The sequence below is a fragment of the Rattus norvegicus genome, chromosome 9 (assembly GCF_036323735.1).
Source record: "Rattus norvegicus strain BN/NHsdMcwi chromosome 9, GRCr8, whole genome shotgun sequence".
Lineage (NCBI taxonomy): Eukaryota > Metazoa > Chordata > Mammalia > Rodentia > Muridae > Rattus > Rattus norvegicus.
In genome coordinates, this window is record NC_086027.1 from 14013117 (window position 1) to 14032534 (window position 19418).

A 19418-nucleotide genomic window follows, 5' to 3' on the forward strand; every position below is an offset into this window, starting at 1 on the left:
AATGCTAGCAGCAAACCATTGAACTGAGAACTGGACCTCAGTTGGAGGAATTACAGAAAGATTGGAAGAGCTGAAGGGACTAACAACCTCATAAGAACAACCATGACTGCCAAGCAAAGTTCCCAGAGACTAAACCACTACCCAATCACTATACAGGGACTGTGCCATGGCTCCATCTGCATGTGTATCAGAGGATGGCCCTCTTGGGAACAAATGGAATGAGCAGCCCTTGGTCCTGCCTAGGCTGGGAAAGTGGATGGATGGTGAAGGGAACACCTTTATAGAAGAGGGGGAGGGCGATGGTATTCAGACTTATTTCTGGAAAACAAGGAAGGAATAACATTTGAATTCAAAATGAAAAATATCCAATTAAAATTCAACAACAACAAAATGGTGTTTAGAACTTCAAATTAAAAAAAGCCACAATCAGGAAACAGAATTGTATGCCTCTGGTTTTCTTCAAATATGCTCAGGGCCTGGGTTGGTTCTGGACCCAGGCTGAACCAAGCAGGTTCCTGCCACTGACTGCTCCTATATTCCTGTTTCCAGAGGCATCATGCAGATTAATATTGGGCAAGAGATGTGGGCAAAGTTGGGCAGAAGTGGCTTTCTGTCCTGTGGCATCAGGAGTATCTGCATTCCTGGGTGTTCAGCACTCTCCACCACGGGATTTGGGTGCAGGCTTCCTGATTGCTTTAAACTCCCTTATGCCACGTTTATATGTCCTGGGAGATATTACAGAGAAATTAATGTTTATCCCATTAATTTGTTCAACACTCTCATCCACAGAGTATAATTTAGAGGTAACTATATATTTGACAGTAAGCATACACAGTGGGTAATATATGCAATATGAAGTTGAAATTCACAGAGTTTGGAACACAGTGAACAGTGACTGTATAATTGCCTTTGAATCTCAGTCTGACTGGGAAGTGATTTTGATGCCCAGTCCCCATGAGAATGCAGAGATCCATCCCTCCCTGATAGCTGTGCGACTTCAGATGTTGACACTAATGATCAATAAAGAAGGTTCTTAAGAGTGAAGAGTTTGAGATTACTCTTTTTTTCACCAGGATACATCCAATTTACATGATAGTAACCAGATGCAGGTTGTCAATATATACAGTCTATATCCTTATCAAAATAGAAAACCAAATGAACAAAACAACAACACATAAATAACAAAACTTCAAATGAATAGGAGAAAAACCAAATAACCAAAATAATCAAAACTCAGCCACACTTTAAATAGAGGAGCTGCGCTAAGCATTTTTTGCTGCTCCTTCTGCAGAATAGATTTATAGCCTGTGTCTTTCCTTGGAGACACAGTAGACAAGCAGTTACTGATGGTAATAATCTTTCCAAGAGGAGTGGAAGTAGGTCTGTTTTGTTGGAGTGGGGGTATTAAGGACAAAGCCATCCAATACTGAGTAGAAATGATATTACAGACTTTATCTCAAAGTCTGTCCAATGTTGTGAACTGATCTCCATGAAACTCTTCTGGATGACCCACCAGGACAAGTACACATTTACACGTGCACAGTCTTTCTGGATGACCAGCACCTCTTGATTGATGTGCATCAGCACTTCTCTGAGTCCCTCCAAAAGTTTACACTTGCTGGAGGGTGGGGAGGTGAAAGTACGGCCTATTCAATCCAAAGAAATAAAACTAAAGGAGGAAAATGCAGTTCACAATTGCTATGGACATTACAGATGAGATGCAATAGTGGTGTATTTGCTGTGCACACTTAGTTCTCCTCCTGTAGCACTTCTCTCCAAGGGAGATCTTGCCCTGGTTTGTGTCTTGTTCGAGTTTCTCCTGGAGAATTTCAGACCTAGCAGAGCAAAGGAATAAAGGTTTAGTGAGTGGTTGTCAATTCAGCTCTCCCTCTTTTTTTTTTTTTTTTTATTAACTTGAGTATTTCTTGTATACATTTCGAGTGTTATTCCCTTTCCCGGTTTCCGGGCAAACATCCCCCTACCCCCTCCCTTTCCTTATTGGTGTTCCCCTCCCAACCCTCCCCCCATTGCTGCCCTCCCCCCCACAGTCTAGTTCACTGGGGGTTCAGTCTTTCAACTCTCCCTCTTACATCAGCTCTATTCAGTTGGACAATCCAGCATGACCTGTCAGCTGAGGTCAGTCCCTGCATCCCCAAGTGTCATAGAGTACCTGCTCTTGGATTTGTATCTCAGCTTTTAAAACTGCTAGAATTTGAACTGTGGACTAGACACTGTATTGGAATTTAGAGAAAAATGAGCGTATTTTTCCACTGGTCCAGATATATTATGTTGAATAATAACATTGTACCTATGTCTGAATCTGAGTTCAAGAGAGGGATGAGCAACCTACAATACCATGTGGATGCCTTCTGGAGAAGATGCCTAGAATTGAGGTGAAAGTTCTGATTATGTTTGCAGTGAAGGAACCTGCCTAGGTTCCATTTTAAGCACTGTACCTGCAAATGCACAGAGAAGCCATCTCACATCAAATCCATGGGAATTGCATGGATCCTGTAATCACTGAGAATGTGCTCCATGCAAATCTTCCCAGCGTACACACGGACATTAAAGGTGATTGTGATGTAGAAACACACCAGCACCCCTGTAAGTCTATGGCTAGTGTAAGGCAATTTGTGAGAGGACAGAAGAGAAAATGTCCTCAGATCTTTCCAGAGAGATCACAGGAAGAAAGGAGTAGAACATAGCAAGAAATCCAGAGGATCATATATATTGTTTCATGGGCAAAATTCACATGAACTGTACCAGAACTATACTCTGAGTAGCTCTTTAGCTGCCTGAGGCTGAAATCCATGTAGGTGGTCATTCACCCAAAACAGGTACTTATATAGGGAAAGGATATTCAAATGGCTTCTTCCAGCCTGTGTTCCTACCTGAACATTAATGCTTAATGTAAAGACTCCCCAGTATACGCTGGAGGCATAAAAACAAATGTTGAGTGGGATATGTACATAGTGAATAGAGCCTATAGACAGCTCAGTCAGTGATGTGCTGTCCTCCCATAAACCGTCATAGACTCAGGATTCTTTCCCCATTAACAATCTGGCTTAGCAAGTCCCAAAGGCTGTGTAGAGCAGTCTTGTTCCCCAGCAAAGGATCATATGTTGGTGGTAGACTAGACTCTTGTTCTTGTTCACTGTTTCAGACTTTCCCCAAAGTGTGCAACTTCTTCTAATCTGAGCTGTCTTTACCATAGCCTGAGTGACTTCATGCCCAAAGCTAGAATCATAGGAAATCTCCATAACCAGGATCCAAATCAACAATTTTTCTCCCCGTAATGTGATTGTGCCACAGATATTTTGAGTAAGTACGTAAAAGCTTGCATGGATTTTCTCAGACTCAATCAGAATCTATGGAAGGGCTCCACCCTATGGTACACTTTTACTCCTTGCCTGATGGACGTCTGGATAGATTCTCCTTCAGGGCTACTCTGGGACCACTACAACATTGATGCTCCCTAGTTGCAATGGCAACACCTACTCCTTGTTGTGGAATCACTGGGTTAACTAAAACTTCTGTTCCACTTTCTGAACATGGCTTCTCATAGGGCTACCTGTTCTTACACTCCCAGACCCATCTGAAATTCATCATTTCTCCTAACTCCATTGAGGCTGAAATTAAGGGAGAGAAAATGATGTTGATTGACAGCACTTGCAGAATGCTACACAGATAACATAGGGGAGCGCTTTAGATTATCTGTGCACCAAAGGGGCTCCTGACACTGCCCTGTTCTTGCACCACAGCATAGCTATGGGGCTTTTGCTGGATGACAATACACCTCCAAGCAACTCAAATTCTCAATGAATAAAATCCAAGCCAAACTCCCAGCGGAAGCTGTAGTGTGCCAAGGTAGCTGGAGAGAAATGGTAGCAGGCCATGTGGAAAGCAACCTTGGAGAAGACACAGTGAGTGACACACACTTCCAGTGGGCTTTCACCATTCACAAAGAACAGAGAAGCCGCATAAACTCATGGATTTTAGAGAGAAGCCCCCCTTACCTCCCTGTACTCCTTTCCTTTGATGTGCTCCAAAGGATTTCAATGCAGACCAGTAGTTTTACCCCTAATCACTTGAAGATCTAACTTTACAGGTGTTTTTGTGTCCTCTTTTTGGGGGGCTGCATTTCTACAGGACTTGATTGTCCTTCTTTTACACCATAACCAAAAGGGACCTGCAAGCTCCAGGCCTGTACCATTTGTTACCCCTGTGAAACACGACTCACTTGAACATATTTCCCACTCCTCCCCCAGACTTCACGAGATAATTCTGTTACGGTATTTTTGAAAACAGAATAAATTAATACCTTAAGTGTCCTTTTGCTGTACAGAGCTGGATGGAGATGCCAAATGACTGGGCAGCTGTATTTCATGTTTCATGGATGTAAAGTGAACTCTTAGAGTACTTTTCTCATGAAACTTGGAAATAGAGGGAAACACATTCACTACTGCAAACACAAACACACACAAACACACAGAAATACACAGATACTCACTTGCACGCACAAATGAAAACTTTGATCTTGTGCAGCACATTTCCTGTTGAGTGAGGAATTAGTGGGAGCTATGCTGTGTACAAGTCTCTTAGACTCAAGCAGGCTGTGCTGCCCTGGCCTGTACTCATTTCCACTTCAGGAAACCTTTCTATGCAGATACTTGTTGGTTTTACAAGTAAGTTACATGTTCTGCACAGATAGCCTAAACAATACAACATCAAATTCCCAAGAGAGAGATTCTAGGAAAAGACTCCATCAAGCTCTATGTTGACTCATCATAGGCCCCTCACTAAAACTACCCTGTTTCCTTCATAGAAGACCTTGGAACCATCAGAGAAGACAGGGACTCATGGTCATTTACCAGGAACTTTTCATCACATTAGAGTTCATGTGATGTTAAAACAACCTCAATGTCAGTCAGAAGGAGGCTAAAGAAATAACATACCCTGACTTTTCTGAAATGCAGCACTGTGTACAGTATTGAGAGGGAATCTATCCTTAAAGAATGTCATGCCCATGATATAGTCAGCAAAGCAATGTCAGCAGAGGGATGCACTCTAGGATTCCATGCAAGATCATGGTGAAGCCAATAAGACAATCCAGATTCTTCCCGGGGGATACCTCTGTTCAGGAAAAGTGAAGAAATCTAATCCTTATTTTGAAAATAGTTGAATGGTTTAAGAATGTGTTGAGACAAATAAGAGACAGGGCTCCACCTGGAACTGGACCGGTGATGCAAAGACTGCTGGACAGCACAAAAAAAGGAAGCTTCAAGTTTGTTGAGAGACCTAGGCTTAAAGGACGAAGTTGGATAATGACTGGACAAAACTGCATGTCATGAACTGGCCTCCCCGCATGCTCCCTAAGATGCAGGTCAGCACAGCAATGCACCTTTCTTGGTGAGAATTGGGGGTATATACGGATAACTTTGTTCTTAAAGTCTCAAATCTCTCATGCCAACCCTCAGCCTTTGAGAAACCTTTTCCACATCCTTGGTCTTCTATCCAGCTTCAGATTGTAAGGCCCACATATGAACTCGCCAGGAGCACTCAAATAAGACAGGACTGACATGCTGATACACAGGCTCTGTAGTTACCCAAGATCTATGAAGCATGAAGTCACCATCTTCATATACAGGGACATGAGGGGAGGAAGAACAAAAGCCACCACAAATGAGAACCGGTTCTTTGCCATTTCCACCAGCCTCTCCTCCTTGAAAACTACTTACTTCCTGGAGTCTCACAAGATCCCTGTAATGAAAATGAGCTCCAGGCTTTTGCTTCATCCCTCAAAGCCCTGTTCTAGTCTAAAGAGGGGCTCCCACATAGCACCCTCCACACACATGGCATGTAGTGCTGTGATATGTGATCAACCCATCTCCCTTAATAAACTGCAGATTCTCGAAGAGCAGGAGCATTCGCTTTCCAAACATGCAGTTTCCTGAAGAGGGGCTATCTCCACAGAAAGCCTTGTAAACCATCACATGAATGAACACTTGGATGAGACCTAGGTCAGGACATGGATCAGTCAATAGACAGTTACATTGGTTTGTCTATGTTTATGGAAAGACCTGAGGACAACCTGACCTGGAGGCCTAATCATACCTGCTGTTCATTTGCACTGGGGACACAGATGTTCATTCCGGCCTCTTCACAGAGCCTCTTTGCCTCCACACAGGATGCTGGCCGTTCAGTCTGCTCCACCAGCAGTTCGCTCTTCTCATTCAGCAAAATCTGTATATTGTTCTTCAATTGAGTTTGTTCACGCAGAAGCTGGGAGTGCCTGATGCTGAACCACAAACAAAAAATGGTAAACCCAGCCAGCTTCTATTTGCCTGTCACTCTTGCAAGTCAAATCATCCCTTCAAGGAATCCCTCATCCCCAGACATCCCCAGAACAGAGCCACACTATACAAGTTAGCACCAATTAGAGGAGGTCAAATCCAGAATCCACATTCAACATGAATCAAAGTACTTCTGACAATCCTGACACTAAGACGGTTTATATAAATCCAGGAAGAAGAAATGGTCCATATGGGTGCTTATATGTCCATGATATGCTAAAACCATCTTCACGTAGTGGGGAAATCCCCTCTGAGGGGTAATTGAAGTCCCAATAGCTATACAATCTTTCCATGTGTTTCTCATGGATCACAGATCTTTAAATCTTCTGTCAGAGTCCTAGAGATTCAGAGTTGATTGATATTCCCATCACGGTACAAAACTTTCTATCTAGAGGATACTTAATGGGGAAAATAACAATTGGAGGGTCTTCTATAGCCTTCACATGTAGGACAACTGAGTCCAAGAGCTACAAACATAAGACCCTTGCCAGGAGGCAGGCTTCTTGTTAAAAGTCAGACACTACAGAACCAGTGCCCTGACTTTGGTTCAATGTCATATAGGACAGGAGCATTCCCTGCCTAGTGCTGGGTTCTCATCTCTGTCAGCGACTCACCGGTAGGAACTGTTCACTTGTATGAGCTCCTTGTACCTCTCCATGGCCTCACTTATTGAACTGGTCATCATTTGCATAGCCATCATTCTCATCTCATGTTCGGATTGAAGTATTGGCAATTCGACATCCAGCCTGTTGTGGGGCATGGCCCAAGAAAAAAATAACCATCTGAACTCAGGATTTCAGAATTAAGTGAATTGTAAATTAAAAAAACCCAATAAAAAATTGAAATTTAAGAAATGTGGGGGGAGGGAAGAATGTGGCAAACACAAAGACCAGAGCAAAAACACAACAGTGAGACTCCAACAACAATTCTTTCAAGGAAATATTTCTACGCAAATCAGCAAAGAGTTATTTTGAAATATGGACATTTTCTAAGACTGTGGAGATATGGTTCCCCCAAGACCAACTGTACTGCAGTGGCTTGGGTCTAACAGATAGTTGTGATGATATTTCTTTTGTTTTGAAAACAGGGATTCTCAAACCTTGTTTCCTATTGTTCCATGAATTCCCAGAGGGAATAACTACTTTGACAGGATAGAGGATTTGTAACCCCTCCTTCCCTCAGGAGGGTCCTATCTACCACCTAAGTAAACAGAAGATGCAAAGTGCTCAGTTGATCCATGTGGGCATCCCCACTATCATGACCTGCAAACTGTCCATCAGACATATCCTAAGATCCCATGAAACTCCCCAGACTCCCTGACCGAGAGCTTAATACCCACAAACACTTTCACATACTTACATACCAATCAATATACAAACACAAGCAGAATCCCAACTACATGCATGGAGGTGCCATAGAATCAGTGTATAATGAAAAAAATTAGAGGAAAAGAGGGATGACGTGCAGGCATTTCATCCCCTCACTTAGAGGCAGCAAGTGTGACCAGGTCCTTCTAGCTGTTGACAGAACCAATGCTAATCCAAGGAGCTCAGGGTCAAGTACAAAAGAGGTTGATCCTAAACACACAGGACCTAGCTTGTCTCACAAGCAAATTCCTTCCAAATCTCCTTAAAATCCAGGATGAGAGGTAAACCTCTCTTGTGCTAAGAGGAAATCTTGGGTTAGCAGAGAGAAAGCACAAGACAGTGCACAGGTTACTGGCCATAATGGCTACCTGTGGTCCCAATTATCATAGATATAAAGGTCCAGGATTTGATAAAATTCATCCCTCTCAAATTGACACTTCTGGATTTCAAATTTAAGTTCCTCCAGTTCCTTTAAACACTCCTCTTGCTTACTGATGACATTTTGGGATGATGCCTTCCTACCAAAACCTGTAAATAGATAAACCCAAGTGAATTTGCATATTTGGTGGCCCATGGGCAGAAAAGATCATTCTGAATCCGAAAAGGAGGTGAGGAAGGGGAAATGGTAGAGACTGGGTGAATCCCTTAAAGAGCAGAAAAGCTTTCTTAAAGGTTGATTCTTAAGCTATGTCCCTCTTCCCAACCTCTAATGCCATACTCGTGCCACATTCACTATTACAGGACCCCTCACCCTGAATAGTATAACCTGACTGATACATAAACATCTGGGACGTTGTTATCTCATATCAGATGTTTTTCAGTTAATCCTGGAGTTCATACTGCTTAGCACCAGCAGGCTCTAATCATGTGTGTTCCACCCAAAGTGTCTGAGAACTCAATTCATTTCTCGGGGTGCATCCTTCCTTGTTCTCACCATCTGAGACTTATGTAAACTACAGTAATCTAGAGGAAGAAATGCTTCAACTCCCAACCATGGATGGTCACATTTTTAATCTCACTGTGCCTCCTCCTGCCATGCATTGACACTCACAATTAAAAAGCTTCCAGAAAAGAAACTGAAGGCTTCCCATTTTCTGGCTTTCTCTCAAATTAAAGATCAGGAACTCCTGACTCTTGGTTTGCCTTTGAGAAATCCCAAGGCTCCTGCTTGTAAGGCCTAATCTTAGAAGGCACATCTCAAACATACCTCCTTGAGGATGTTCCCCAACTCTGCCCAAGACTCACCAAGCCTTCCCCAGAATGATTTCCTTCCTTCCAAGGAAGATGAGAGGAGGTCATCTTCCTTCAGCCTTGGTGTGGTCTCTCCTTGATCAACACTTTCCTTCTGAAATAGCCTGAGCGGCTGGCGAAACATGCCTGTTTGTAAACCCAAAGGGAACTGAAGGAATATCCCAAAGGCAGTTGGTGTCACCACAACACTGGTGACATCACAGAAGATTCTAGGGATCTCTTAGATACAATATATTGTCCAGTGAAGGGCTTACTGATGATGCCACTGGGAAGTTCTATGACCTACCTGCTAACTAGCTCTCCAAAAATTGATCAATTTCTGTGCGGACCCTTTCCTCCAGTCTCTCATACATCACTGGGAATAGCATTTGGCAACCTCTATTGCTAAGCTAGATGTTTCTCTGTGCATCATTAGAACTCAACAGTGCTTTTGCTGGGGAGGGCTGCTTACAACCTGAATGAGAGAACAGATTTTTCTTAGCACCCAAATCTCTAGGGACCAAGGAAGAGGGAGTTTTTTCTTAAAAGTAAATCTACTACTCGAGACAATGCATGTGACACACATTTCGATTCCTAAGGTTTTCCTTTTTATGGAGGCCAATATGTTTCTTCTAGACCTCTGAGTGTATAAAACCTGGAAATATTTGCTTACTGTGCAGTCCTTGACAGTTGACATTGTTTTTATTTACATATCCATGTATTTCACAAAATCAATGGTCTATTATCTTATTTTTTTAGAATAAAAACTCCTTTTTTCTTGAAACATAGGGATCAACTACAGGGCATAAATTTCTGTACCTTTTATATATTAAGTTGGACATCCTCCCTTTCTCAAATATAACAAGACAGTGAAATCGGACATCAGCGAGCAAACGTCAACCTGGACCTTGTGTTACCACATTGTAACCACATAGCCATCCCTTTTCCAATATCGTTCTTCCTGAATTTCCAAGTCCAATCCTGAGGATATTTGGGGCTACACGCTGATCTTTTACTCAGAGCAAACATAAAAATCAGGCGGATGGGCAGGGAGTGGAATGGCCTAAGGTTAGGCTAAACCTCAATTTTAATGGGTCCATAAGTTCAGGAGGGAGTCCATTTGGCATTGTCATCTGTGGCTTCTGTGTCCTTATCCTGGGTGTGCTGACTCTGTGATATGATGCCACCTCACCTCACAGATGTCAGGGTGAAAATCATGTATGAGTTTTCTGGGAAGAACTCTGCCTTTTCCTTCCATCTGGAGTTATACAACATCTCTATACACAGCTCAGAAGAGAGGGGTGGATATTGTGGAGGCCTTAAAAGTTGAGGATCTTTTCTGATTAAGGCACATATTTTTTCCTATGTAATTTTCACCTTGCTCTTTCCCTAATGATGGTTGACTTCATTCCTGGCCTGAAGTCAACTGGATTCCAAGGTTTGGGATTAGGGAAGCCCCTCTTTTTGAGATGACAGGCCCAGCAAGGGATCCCACTGCATACAGGTTCCTATTTCCAAGGAAGTTGTTGCTGCAGAATCACAGCATGGGGGCAGCAGCACAGGACATCTCCCAGCTTTCTCTCCTGCACCTGCAGCACTTTTAATAAGGCTGTTTGTTTGTTTGTTTGCTTTTAATTGGAAATACCTACAAAGCTGGTCAAAATTAATACGTGCCTTAAATTCCAGCACCCACAAAGTATTGTTGTTTTTGCTTTTGTTTTTGTTTTATTTCATTTCATTATTTCTGTAATTGTTGTTAGGATTCTTATTGTTTTCTTTGGTAATTCCATCTAGCTATTCAATTTGTACATAGAATGTAAAGCCATGCTCTGCATGGTCCTGTTATTCATGTTAAGGATTTTTTCTTACCACCAACACCACAGATGCACACAATATTTACTTTCAAATCAGGAAAACAGGCATACAGAAGAGAGCTATGTTGTTTGGTCTCAGGTAACCAGCCAATCAGGAGTGTAGGATGGCTTCCCAATGTTTTGGATCAGGTAAACTTCTGTTATTGAGATGAAAGGCCTCTGCTGAAGCCTCCAGTTGAGTAACAGAGAGCCTGGAAAGACTGAAAGAGTGGTTGTACCTTGATGGTGAACTCTTCAGTGCCTCTGCAGCCTGAGGTAGAGTTCTACTGGGAACAGAAGAGCACTTGGCCAGAGATCATAGGGGACTGCATTTTGGTTGAGCCCTGAGACCTGGATGAGCAGAGGCCTCCATAGTCCTGATAAAGGGAAGCAGAGCCACATAGATGTGAGGGAACAATGGATCTTTGATCTGCCTGTTCTCTGCTACATTAATCTTTGCTGTATACATAGTATATGTAAATGACTGTAGATGTTAAAGCATGTGCAAGTGTAAACAGAGTAGAGTTAGTTCAGCAATACATTATGTCCCATTTTGTTAAAGATCTTTATTTTATTTCTATTTATATTTTTTCTTTTCTTGACTACTGATACCTGATTACTCTCCCACAATCCTTCCCCAATTCTCCTGGCACAGTCTTCTCTGAGTGTATGAGGGCCAACTGTCTCAGTACCTCCCTTCTTTTACCAAAGCCTTTCCTGGTGGCATTCGTGAGGATGCTGGTTTTGAATGCCTTGGACTTGGCTTTCTTCATGCTCCAGTTCGCTGGTTTGGGCAGTTGGTGAAGAACTGTCTGTGAACTTGGTACTTCATCCAGATGGTACACAAGAGGCAATGGTTTTGTCAATGGGTCCATAAGTTCAGGAGGGTGTCCATTTGGCATTGTGATATGTGGATTCTGTCTTCTTATCCTAGGTGTTATAATTCCACCTGAATGTGTGCTATAATGCCACCCAACCTCACAGATGAAAATCATGTTTGACCTTTCTGGGAAGAACTCTGCCTTTTACTACCATCTGGAGTTATACATCACTATGCAAAGCTCAGAAGAGAGGGGTGCAGATGTGCGGGCCTTAGAAGTTGAGGATCTTTTCTACTGATTAAGCCACTTCTTTTTCCTATGTAATTTTTCCCTTGCTCTTTTTTACTAATGGTGGCTGACTTCTTTCCTAGCCTGAGGTAAACTGGAGTCCAATCTTTTGGATTACCGAACCTTCTAATTTTGAGATGACAGGCCCACCAAGGGTCCTACTGCATACAGAAGGTATGAGTAAGTCTTAGGGGCTGGAGTAAGTTAAAAACATCTGTGACAACAAAGAACTGATTAAGAAAACAAGAGACCAGCTGCTCATCAAGATCACAGTTGTATGATAGTAAGAAAATGTGAATAGGCATCAGGTGAGAAGATAAATTAATTAGGAGGTCATAGGCCTAGAAGGGTTATCCTTTGCTCTCAGTGGAGCTGCCCTTCTTTCTGTCATTCCTCGCCCTCTGCCATAGGACCAGAGACTTCCCGAAACAACTGGCTGGCCTTGCCAAAGACCTGGCAGGGTCTCCCTGTAGAATAAGACACTTAGAGTCCTTGAGGACTCACCAAGAGGTCTCCTCCACACAGGTTCCTTGTTGTCAAAGGGAAATGTTCCTGCAGAATCCTGCCATGGCAGCAGGAATTTCAACCTGGCTGCTCTTGGTCCAGCTCACTGGGTGCAGGCCTGAGGCCCAGGGGTATCTGGGGAAAGAAGCAGCACGCACTACCTCACAGCTCTCTCTTTGTTGGATGCAACTGCTAGGACTGTGATAGGATTTTTGTTTCTTGTGTGTTTATTAGAAATACCTACAAAGCTGATTAAAGTTGCAACATGCCTTCATACCCAGAGTGCAGAATGTTTTTACATCGTTGTTGTTCCTGTTTTATGTTTGGATTTTGTTTTTTCATCCCCTCAGGAAATTTCCCTGTGCTTAGAATGTTAAGCACATGCTCCGGAGGGATCGATTATTCAAGTTCGGCAAATCTTTTGTTCTCACCATCACTCCACAGATGATGCCATTACTTACTTTGAAATAAGAAAACAGTCATAGAGAAGTAAATTAACCTGTAAGCTATCACAGAAGAAACACATCACGATTGTGGAATGGCACCCCAGTATTTTGTATTTCCTAAGTTATTTTTATTTTAAACTTTTTTATTGGATTTTTTTGGGTACATTTCATCTTTTTTAAATCCTTAAAGGTATCTTTTATTCCTCTCCTCCCATTTACAAGGTGGAATTTCACCTGTGATTGTTAGTCCAGATAGTTTGGTCAATGGCTTAGATATCACCCTGGCCTAGTTTCCTTGGCATAAGCTGAGTTAGAAGCAGACTCAAAGGTTCAGGACCAACAAATAATGAATTCCACTACATCTGGATCCCCAGCCTCACAGCCAGGAAGGGACTGTATTTCCATTCACTATTTAAAAAAAAGATGCAGTTCATTAACATGTAAAAATTTTCTCAAGTATATTAAAGTGTTTACCATGGTCATACAGTTTTTCAAATACCTGTCATTCATCTTTTTCCAAAACCTAAAATATCTTTCTTATTCACATTTTTTTTGATTATTTTTTGGTATTAGTATCATTTTTTAAAATTTCAGTTTTTTTAATAGATATATATGTTTTATTCAAATTTTATTCCCTTTCCCAGCTTTTGGTCCATAAGCCCCCCTGCCGTGCCTTCTCCGTATGTATGGTCCCCCAATCCACGCCACTTAGAAACCCCTTCCCGGACATTTCCCTGCACCCAGGGTCCAACCTTGTTAAGAAAAAGGGCTTCCCCTTCCACAGGTGCCCCAACAAGGCTATTCTCTCCTACATATGCAGTTGGACCCCTGAGTCACTCCACGTATAGTCTTTTGCTAGTGGTTTATTTGGTTGGCATTGCTGTTCTTATTGGGGTTGCAAGCCCTTCAGCTCTTTGAATCCTTCTTCTAATTCCAATAAAGGGCGTCCTGTTCTCAGTTCATTAGTTTACTGCTAGCAATGACCTCTTTATTTGACATGCTCTGGATGTGTCTCTCAGGGGAGATGCAAATTTAGTCCCTTTCAGTAAGCACATTTAGCTTCATCAATCTTACCTAGTTTTGGTGGCTGTATATATATGGGCCACATGTGGGGCAGGCTCTGAATGGCTGTTCCTTTGGTCTCTGCTTTAGATTTGGCCTCCATATCCCCTCCTATGGATATTTTTGTTCCCCATTTTAAGAAGGAGTGGGAGCATCTGCACTTTGGTCATCCTTCTTCTTGAGTTTCCTGAGTTCTGTAGATTGCATCTTGGGTAATTTGAGGTTTTGGTCAATATCCACTTATCAATGAGTGAATATTGTCAATGAGGGGTGCTGAGTACCTGGAAGAGAATGAGGGACAAGAGATGTGAAGAAGGACTCCAAGAGAAGAGTCTGATCAAGGCGACAATTTTATTTTTCCCCAAGGCTGAATTTGTACCATAAAATGGATAACAGAGAGAGGAGAGAAGTAAGAAACATTTACCCACGCCAAGGACACAATATTCGTGTGGTCAGGGAATCGGCTGATGTTGACAGGTTGTCAGAAAGGTCACAGGTTTGTCATATCTATTAGTCAGCAGGATGTTGGTTTTTCAGAAAGGTTACAGGTCATGACATTGGGTATATTAATGTCAGACGTTATCATATGATTATTCATCTTGACCACCACATTTGTATTAGTCTTCTGCATCTGGCTGGCGATTTTCCATGAACCCAGTCATACTTATTGCTAACCATAATAATAACATCAATAATGGAGGGCTTCAAGGCCATCGCTCCCAACACCATACCAAGTGTGTTTTTCTGTGATTGGATTACCTCACTGTGGATGATATTTTCTAGTTCTTTCCATTTGCCTATGAATTGAACGTAATCATTGTTTTTGATAGCTGAGTGGTAGTCCATTGTGTAGATGTACCACATTTTTCGAATAAATTCCTCTGCTGAAGGGCATCTGGGTTCATTCCAGCTTCTGGCTATTATGAATAAGCCTGCTATGAACATAGTGGATCATATGTGTTATTGTATGTTGGAGCATCTTTTGAGTATATGCCCAGGACTGGTATACCTGTGTGCTCAGGTAGTGGAATTTCCAATTTTCCAGGAACGTTCAGACTGATTTCCAGAGTTCTTGTACCAGTTTGCAATCCCAGCAACAATGGACGAGTGTTCCTCTTTCTCCACATCCTCACCAGCATCTGTTGTCACCTGATTTTTTGATCTTAGACATCCTGACTGGTGTGAGGTGGATTCTTAGGGTTGCTTTGATTTGCATTTCCCTGATGACTAAGGATATTGAGCATTTCTTTAGGTGCTTTTCAGCTATTCTATATTCCTCAGCTGAGAATGTTTTCTTTAGTTCCAAACCCCATTTATTAACAGGGGTGTTTGGCTCTCTGTACTCTAACTTCTTCTGTTTTGTGTATACTTTGGATATAAGCCCTCCATCAGATGCAGGATTGGTAAAGATTTTTTCCCAATCTGTGGGTTGCCGTTTTGTCCTAATGACACTGTCCTTTGCCTTACAGAAGCTTTTCAGTTTTATGAGGTCCCATTTGTCGATTCTCAATCTTAAAGCATAAGCCACTGGTATTTTGTTCAGGAAATTTTCCTTAGTGCTCATGTCTTCGAGACTCTTCCCTACCTTTTATCCATTACTTTTAGTGTATCTGGTTTGATGTGGAGGTCCTTGATCCCCTTGGACTTAAGCTTTGTCCAGGGCAATAAGAATGGGTCAACTTGCATTCTTCTACATGTTGACCTCCAGTTGAATCAGCACCATTTGTTAAAAATACTATCTTTCTTCCATTGGATGTTTTACCTCCTTTGTCAAAGATCAAATGACCATAGGTGTGTGGGTTCTTTTCTGTGTCTTCAATTATGTTCCACTGATCTGCCTGTCTGTATGCCAATACCATACAAACTATTGCTCTGTAATACTGCTTGAGGTCAGAGATGGTGATTCCCCCAGAAGTTCTTTTATTGTTGAGTATAGTTTTGCTATCCTGGGTTTTATGGTATACCAAATGATGGCAAATTGCACTTTCTACCTTTAAAGAATTGAGTAGGAATATTGTTGGTGATGGCATTGAATCTGTAGATTGCCTTTAGCAAAATGGTCATTTTTTACCATATTCATCCTGCCAATCTATGAGCATGGGAGATCTTTCCATCTTCTGAGACCTTCTTCAATTTCTTCAGAGATTTGAAGTTCTTGTCATACAGATTTTTTACTTGCCTGGTTCAAGTAACAGCAATTATTTTATATTATTTGGGACTATTGTGAAGGGTGTCATTTCCCTAATTTCTTTCTCAGCCTGTTTACCCTTTGAGTAGAGGAAGACTACTGAATTGTTTGGGTTAATTTTATACTCGGCCAGTTTGCTGAAGTTGTTGATCAGGTTAAGTAGTTCTCTGGTAGAATTTTGGTGTTGCTTAAGTAGACTATCATATCATCTTCAAATATTAGTGTTTTGACTTCATCCCTTCCAATTTTTTCCCTTTGACCTACTTTCATTGTTTGATTGATATGGCTAGGACGTTAAGTACCATATTGTACTTAAGTAGGGAAAGAGTGGGCAGCCTTGTCTAGTCCCTGATTTTAGTGGGATTCCTTCAATACTCTAAGTTTAGTTTGATGTTAGGTACAGGTTTGATGTATTTTGCATTTTCCTATATTTAGATTCAGGCCTTAAATTCCTGATCTTTCAAGGACTTTATTAATGAAAGGGTAATGAATTTTGTCAAATGATTTCTCAGCATCTAATGAAATGATCATGTGGTTTTGACTTTGTTTATATGATGAATTTCGTTGATGGACTTCCGTATATTAAACCATCCCTGCATCCTTGCCATGAGGCCTACTTGACCATGATGGATGATTGTTTGGATGTGTTCTTGGATTCAGTTTGCAAGAATTTTATTGAGCATTTTTGATCAATATTCATAAATAAAATAGGTCTGAATTTCTCTATCTTTGTTGTATCTTTGTGTGGTTTAGGTATAAGAGTAATTGTGGCTTCATAGAAGGAGTTTGGTAGTGCTCTGTCTGTTTCTATTTTGCGGAATAATTTGGACAGTATTGGTATGAAGTCTTCTATGAAGGTCTGATAGAATTCTGCACTAAATCCATCTGGTCCTGGGCTCTTTTTGGATGGGAGATGTTTAATAGCAGTTTCTATGTCTTTATGAGTATGGGGTTGTTTCGATGGTTTATTTGTTCCTGATTTAACTGTGGTACCTGGTATCTGTATAGAAAATTGTCCATTTCCTCCACATTTTCCAGTTTTGTTGAATATATGTTTTTGTAGTAGGATCTGATGATCTTTTTAATTTCTTCAGATTTTGTTGTTATGTCTCCCTTTTATTTCTGATTTTATTAATTTGGATACACTCTCTGGGACCTCTGGTTAATATGGCTAAGCGTTTATGTATCTTGTTGATTTTCTCAAAGAACCAGTTCGTGGGTTTGCTGATTCTTTTGATGCTCTGTTTTTTATCTTCTTGTTTGATTTCAGCCCTGAATTTGATTATTTCCTGCCTTCTACTCATCTAGGGCTTATTTAATTTTTTCTAGAGCTTTTAGGTGTGCTGTCAAGCTGCTGACATATGCTCTCTCTTGTTTCTTTTTGCAGGCATACAGAGCTAGGCGTTTTCCTCTTAGCGCTGCTTTTATTGTGTCCCATAAGTTTGGGTATGTTGTATCTTCATTTTCATTAAATTCTAAGAAGTCTTTAATTTCTTTCTTATGTCTCCAATGACCAAGTTGTCATTGACTTCAACTTCCATGTATATGTGGGCTTTGTGTCCTATTTGATGTTATTGATCAGCAGCCTTAGTCCGTGGTTTTTTGATACGAGGCATGGGATTATTTCTATTTCCTGTACCTGTTGAGGCTTGTTTTGTGACCGATTATATGGTCAATTTTGGAGAAGGTACCATGAGATGCTGATAAGAAGGTATATCCTTTGGTTTTAGGGTGGTGTGTTCTATAAATATATGTTAAATCCATTTGTTTCATAACCTCTTAGTCTTTCTGTGTCTCTGTTTAATTTCTGTTTCCCTGATCTGTCCATTGATGAAAGTGGCGTGTTTAAATCTCCTACTATTATTGTTTGTGGTGCAATGTATGATTTTTTTGAGCTTTAGAAAGGTTTCTTATTGTTTAGGGACACAACTGCTATATACTTGACAAATATAGCAATCAACCAGAATATCCGTAGAAAGCATGTGACTGTTAGCCACATGAGGATGAGTTTCTTTCAAAGATCATCATGATTTTTGGTAAGATCTTCCCTGTAATTGGTGGCATGGCTTCCCACAAACATGGTCCAGTTGTCTACAATCTCCTCCTTGGTCAGCATCTCATCCTTGTTCTTATCTGACTCATACACCAGATGCTGGGCCTCAGCCTGTGCCTGGTCATAGTACTGAGGGAGGATCCAGTGGTGAATCTCATCCTAATCCAGTTTCCCATCCTTGTTCAGATCTGGGAAATCATTGAACTGCTCCCCAGACAAAACCCAGTCGGTCTCAGGGCAATTGTCCTCGTGAGAAAAAGATGTCCACAATGTACTCATCCTGGTCCACAAAACCATCCCTGTTCTTGTTGATATTCTCCAGCGTTTCCAGAACTACAATCTCCTTCATATGTTCTAAATCCTCTTAGTGCAGAAAAGCAATGAACCAGTCCTGAGTAGCTGTCAGGTCACCGTCAAGGCCTTAAACCTCCTCTCATCTCGTGGAGGCAACTTTTTAAAGTTGTGATGATCAGAGCTATCTTGGAATTCAGCAAGGTTTCCCAGGTAGTAGCCATAGGTAGCCTGCTTGTATTCTTCCCAGGAGATTTTTCATCTATGTCCCTATCATAATCCTTCCAGAGTTTAGCCACATTTTGGTTGATGTATCTTTTCTGTACCTGTTTGATCCAAACTTTCAGGTCCTCAGTAGTAACAAGGCCGCCTTCATCACTGTCGATTGGATCAACAATTTTCCCCAGCCTCTCCTGCTCTCGTTCAGGATTAGCTATCAAAGGTCTTGGAGTCCTCCTTGCCTAGGAAGAACTCAGGATCGTCAGGAAGCTGTGCTTATTCTCTGGTGGCCATTCGCCCTGCTCTGAATCAGGACAAACCATGTGCTCCTTGCTCATCATGCTCTTGGCCATGAACGCCAGGACCAGTGCCAGCAGCAGCCCATGGAGAGTCCCAGGCTGACACCATGTACTACAGTCGCGATCAAAGGGAGGCAGCAGGGAAGTAGGGGCTCAGAGCAGCTTATCTGCTGTCCCTTCCCCAGAGAGGGCTTTTGTTACATTTCAAATGTTATCCGTTTTCCTGGTTTCCACAAAACCCCTTATAAAACCCCCTCCCCCTTCTACTGTGAGGGTGTTACCACACCCACCCAAACACCCAGGCCTATCTGCCTCCCTGTTCTGGTTTCCCCTACACTGGGGCATCAAGCCTTGACAAGACCAAGGGCTTCTCCTCCCATTTGTGCCCAAGAAGGCCATCCTCTTCTACATATGCAGCTGTAGCCATGGGTCCGTCCATGTGTA

The 19418-nt window shown here is 41.8% G+C and overlaps 1 protein-coding gene across 1 annotated transcript; it reads right to left on the reverse strand.

The window, feature by feature from the left end:
- Positions 1-793: 793 nt before the first annotated feature.
- Positions 794-11042, reverse strand: LOC134480505 (uncharacterized). Its single transcript, XM_063268011.1, has 5 exons — positions 8966-11042; positions 8089-8248; positions 6968-7099; positions 6115-6298; positions 794-1835 (listed from the first exon to the last, which is right to left on the reverse strand). Exons 1-5 carry the CDS (start codon positions 9093-9095, stop codon positions 1830-1832), a joined length of 612 nt encoding a protein of 203 aa, XP_063124081.1. The 5' UTR covers positions 9096-11042; the 3' UTR covers positions 794-1829.
- Positions 11043-19418: the final 8376 nt, after the last annotated feature.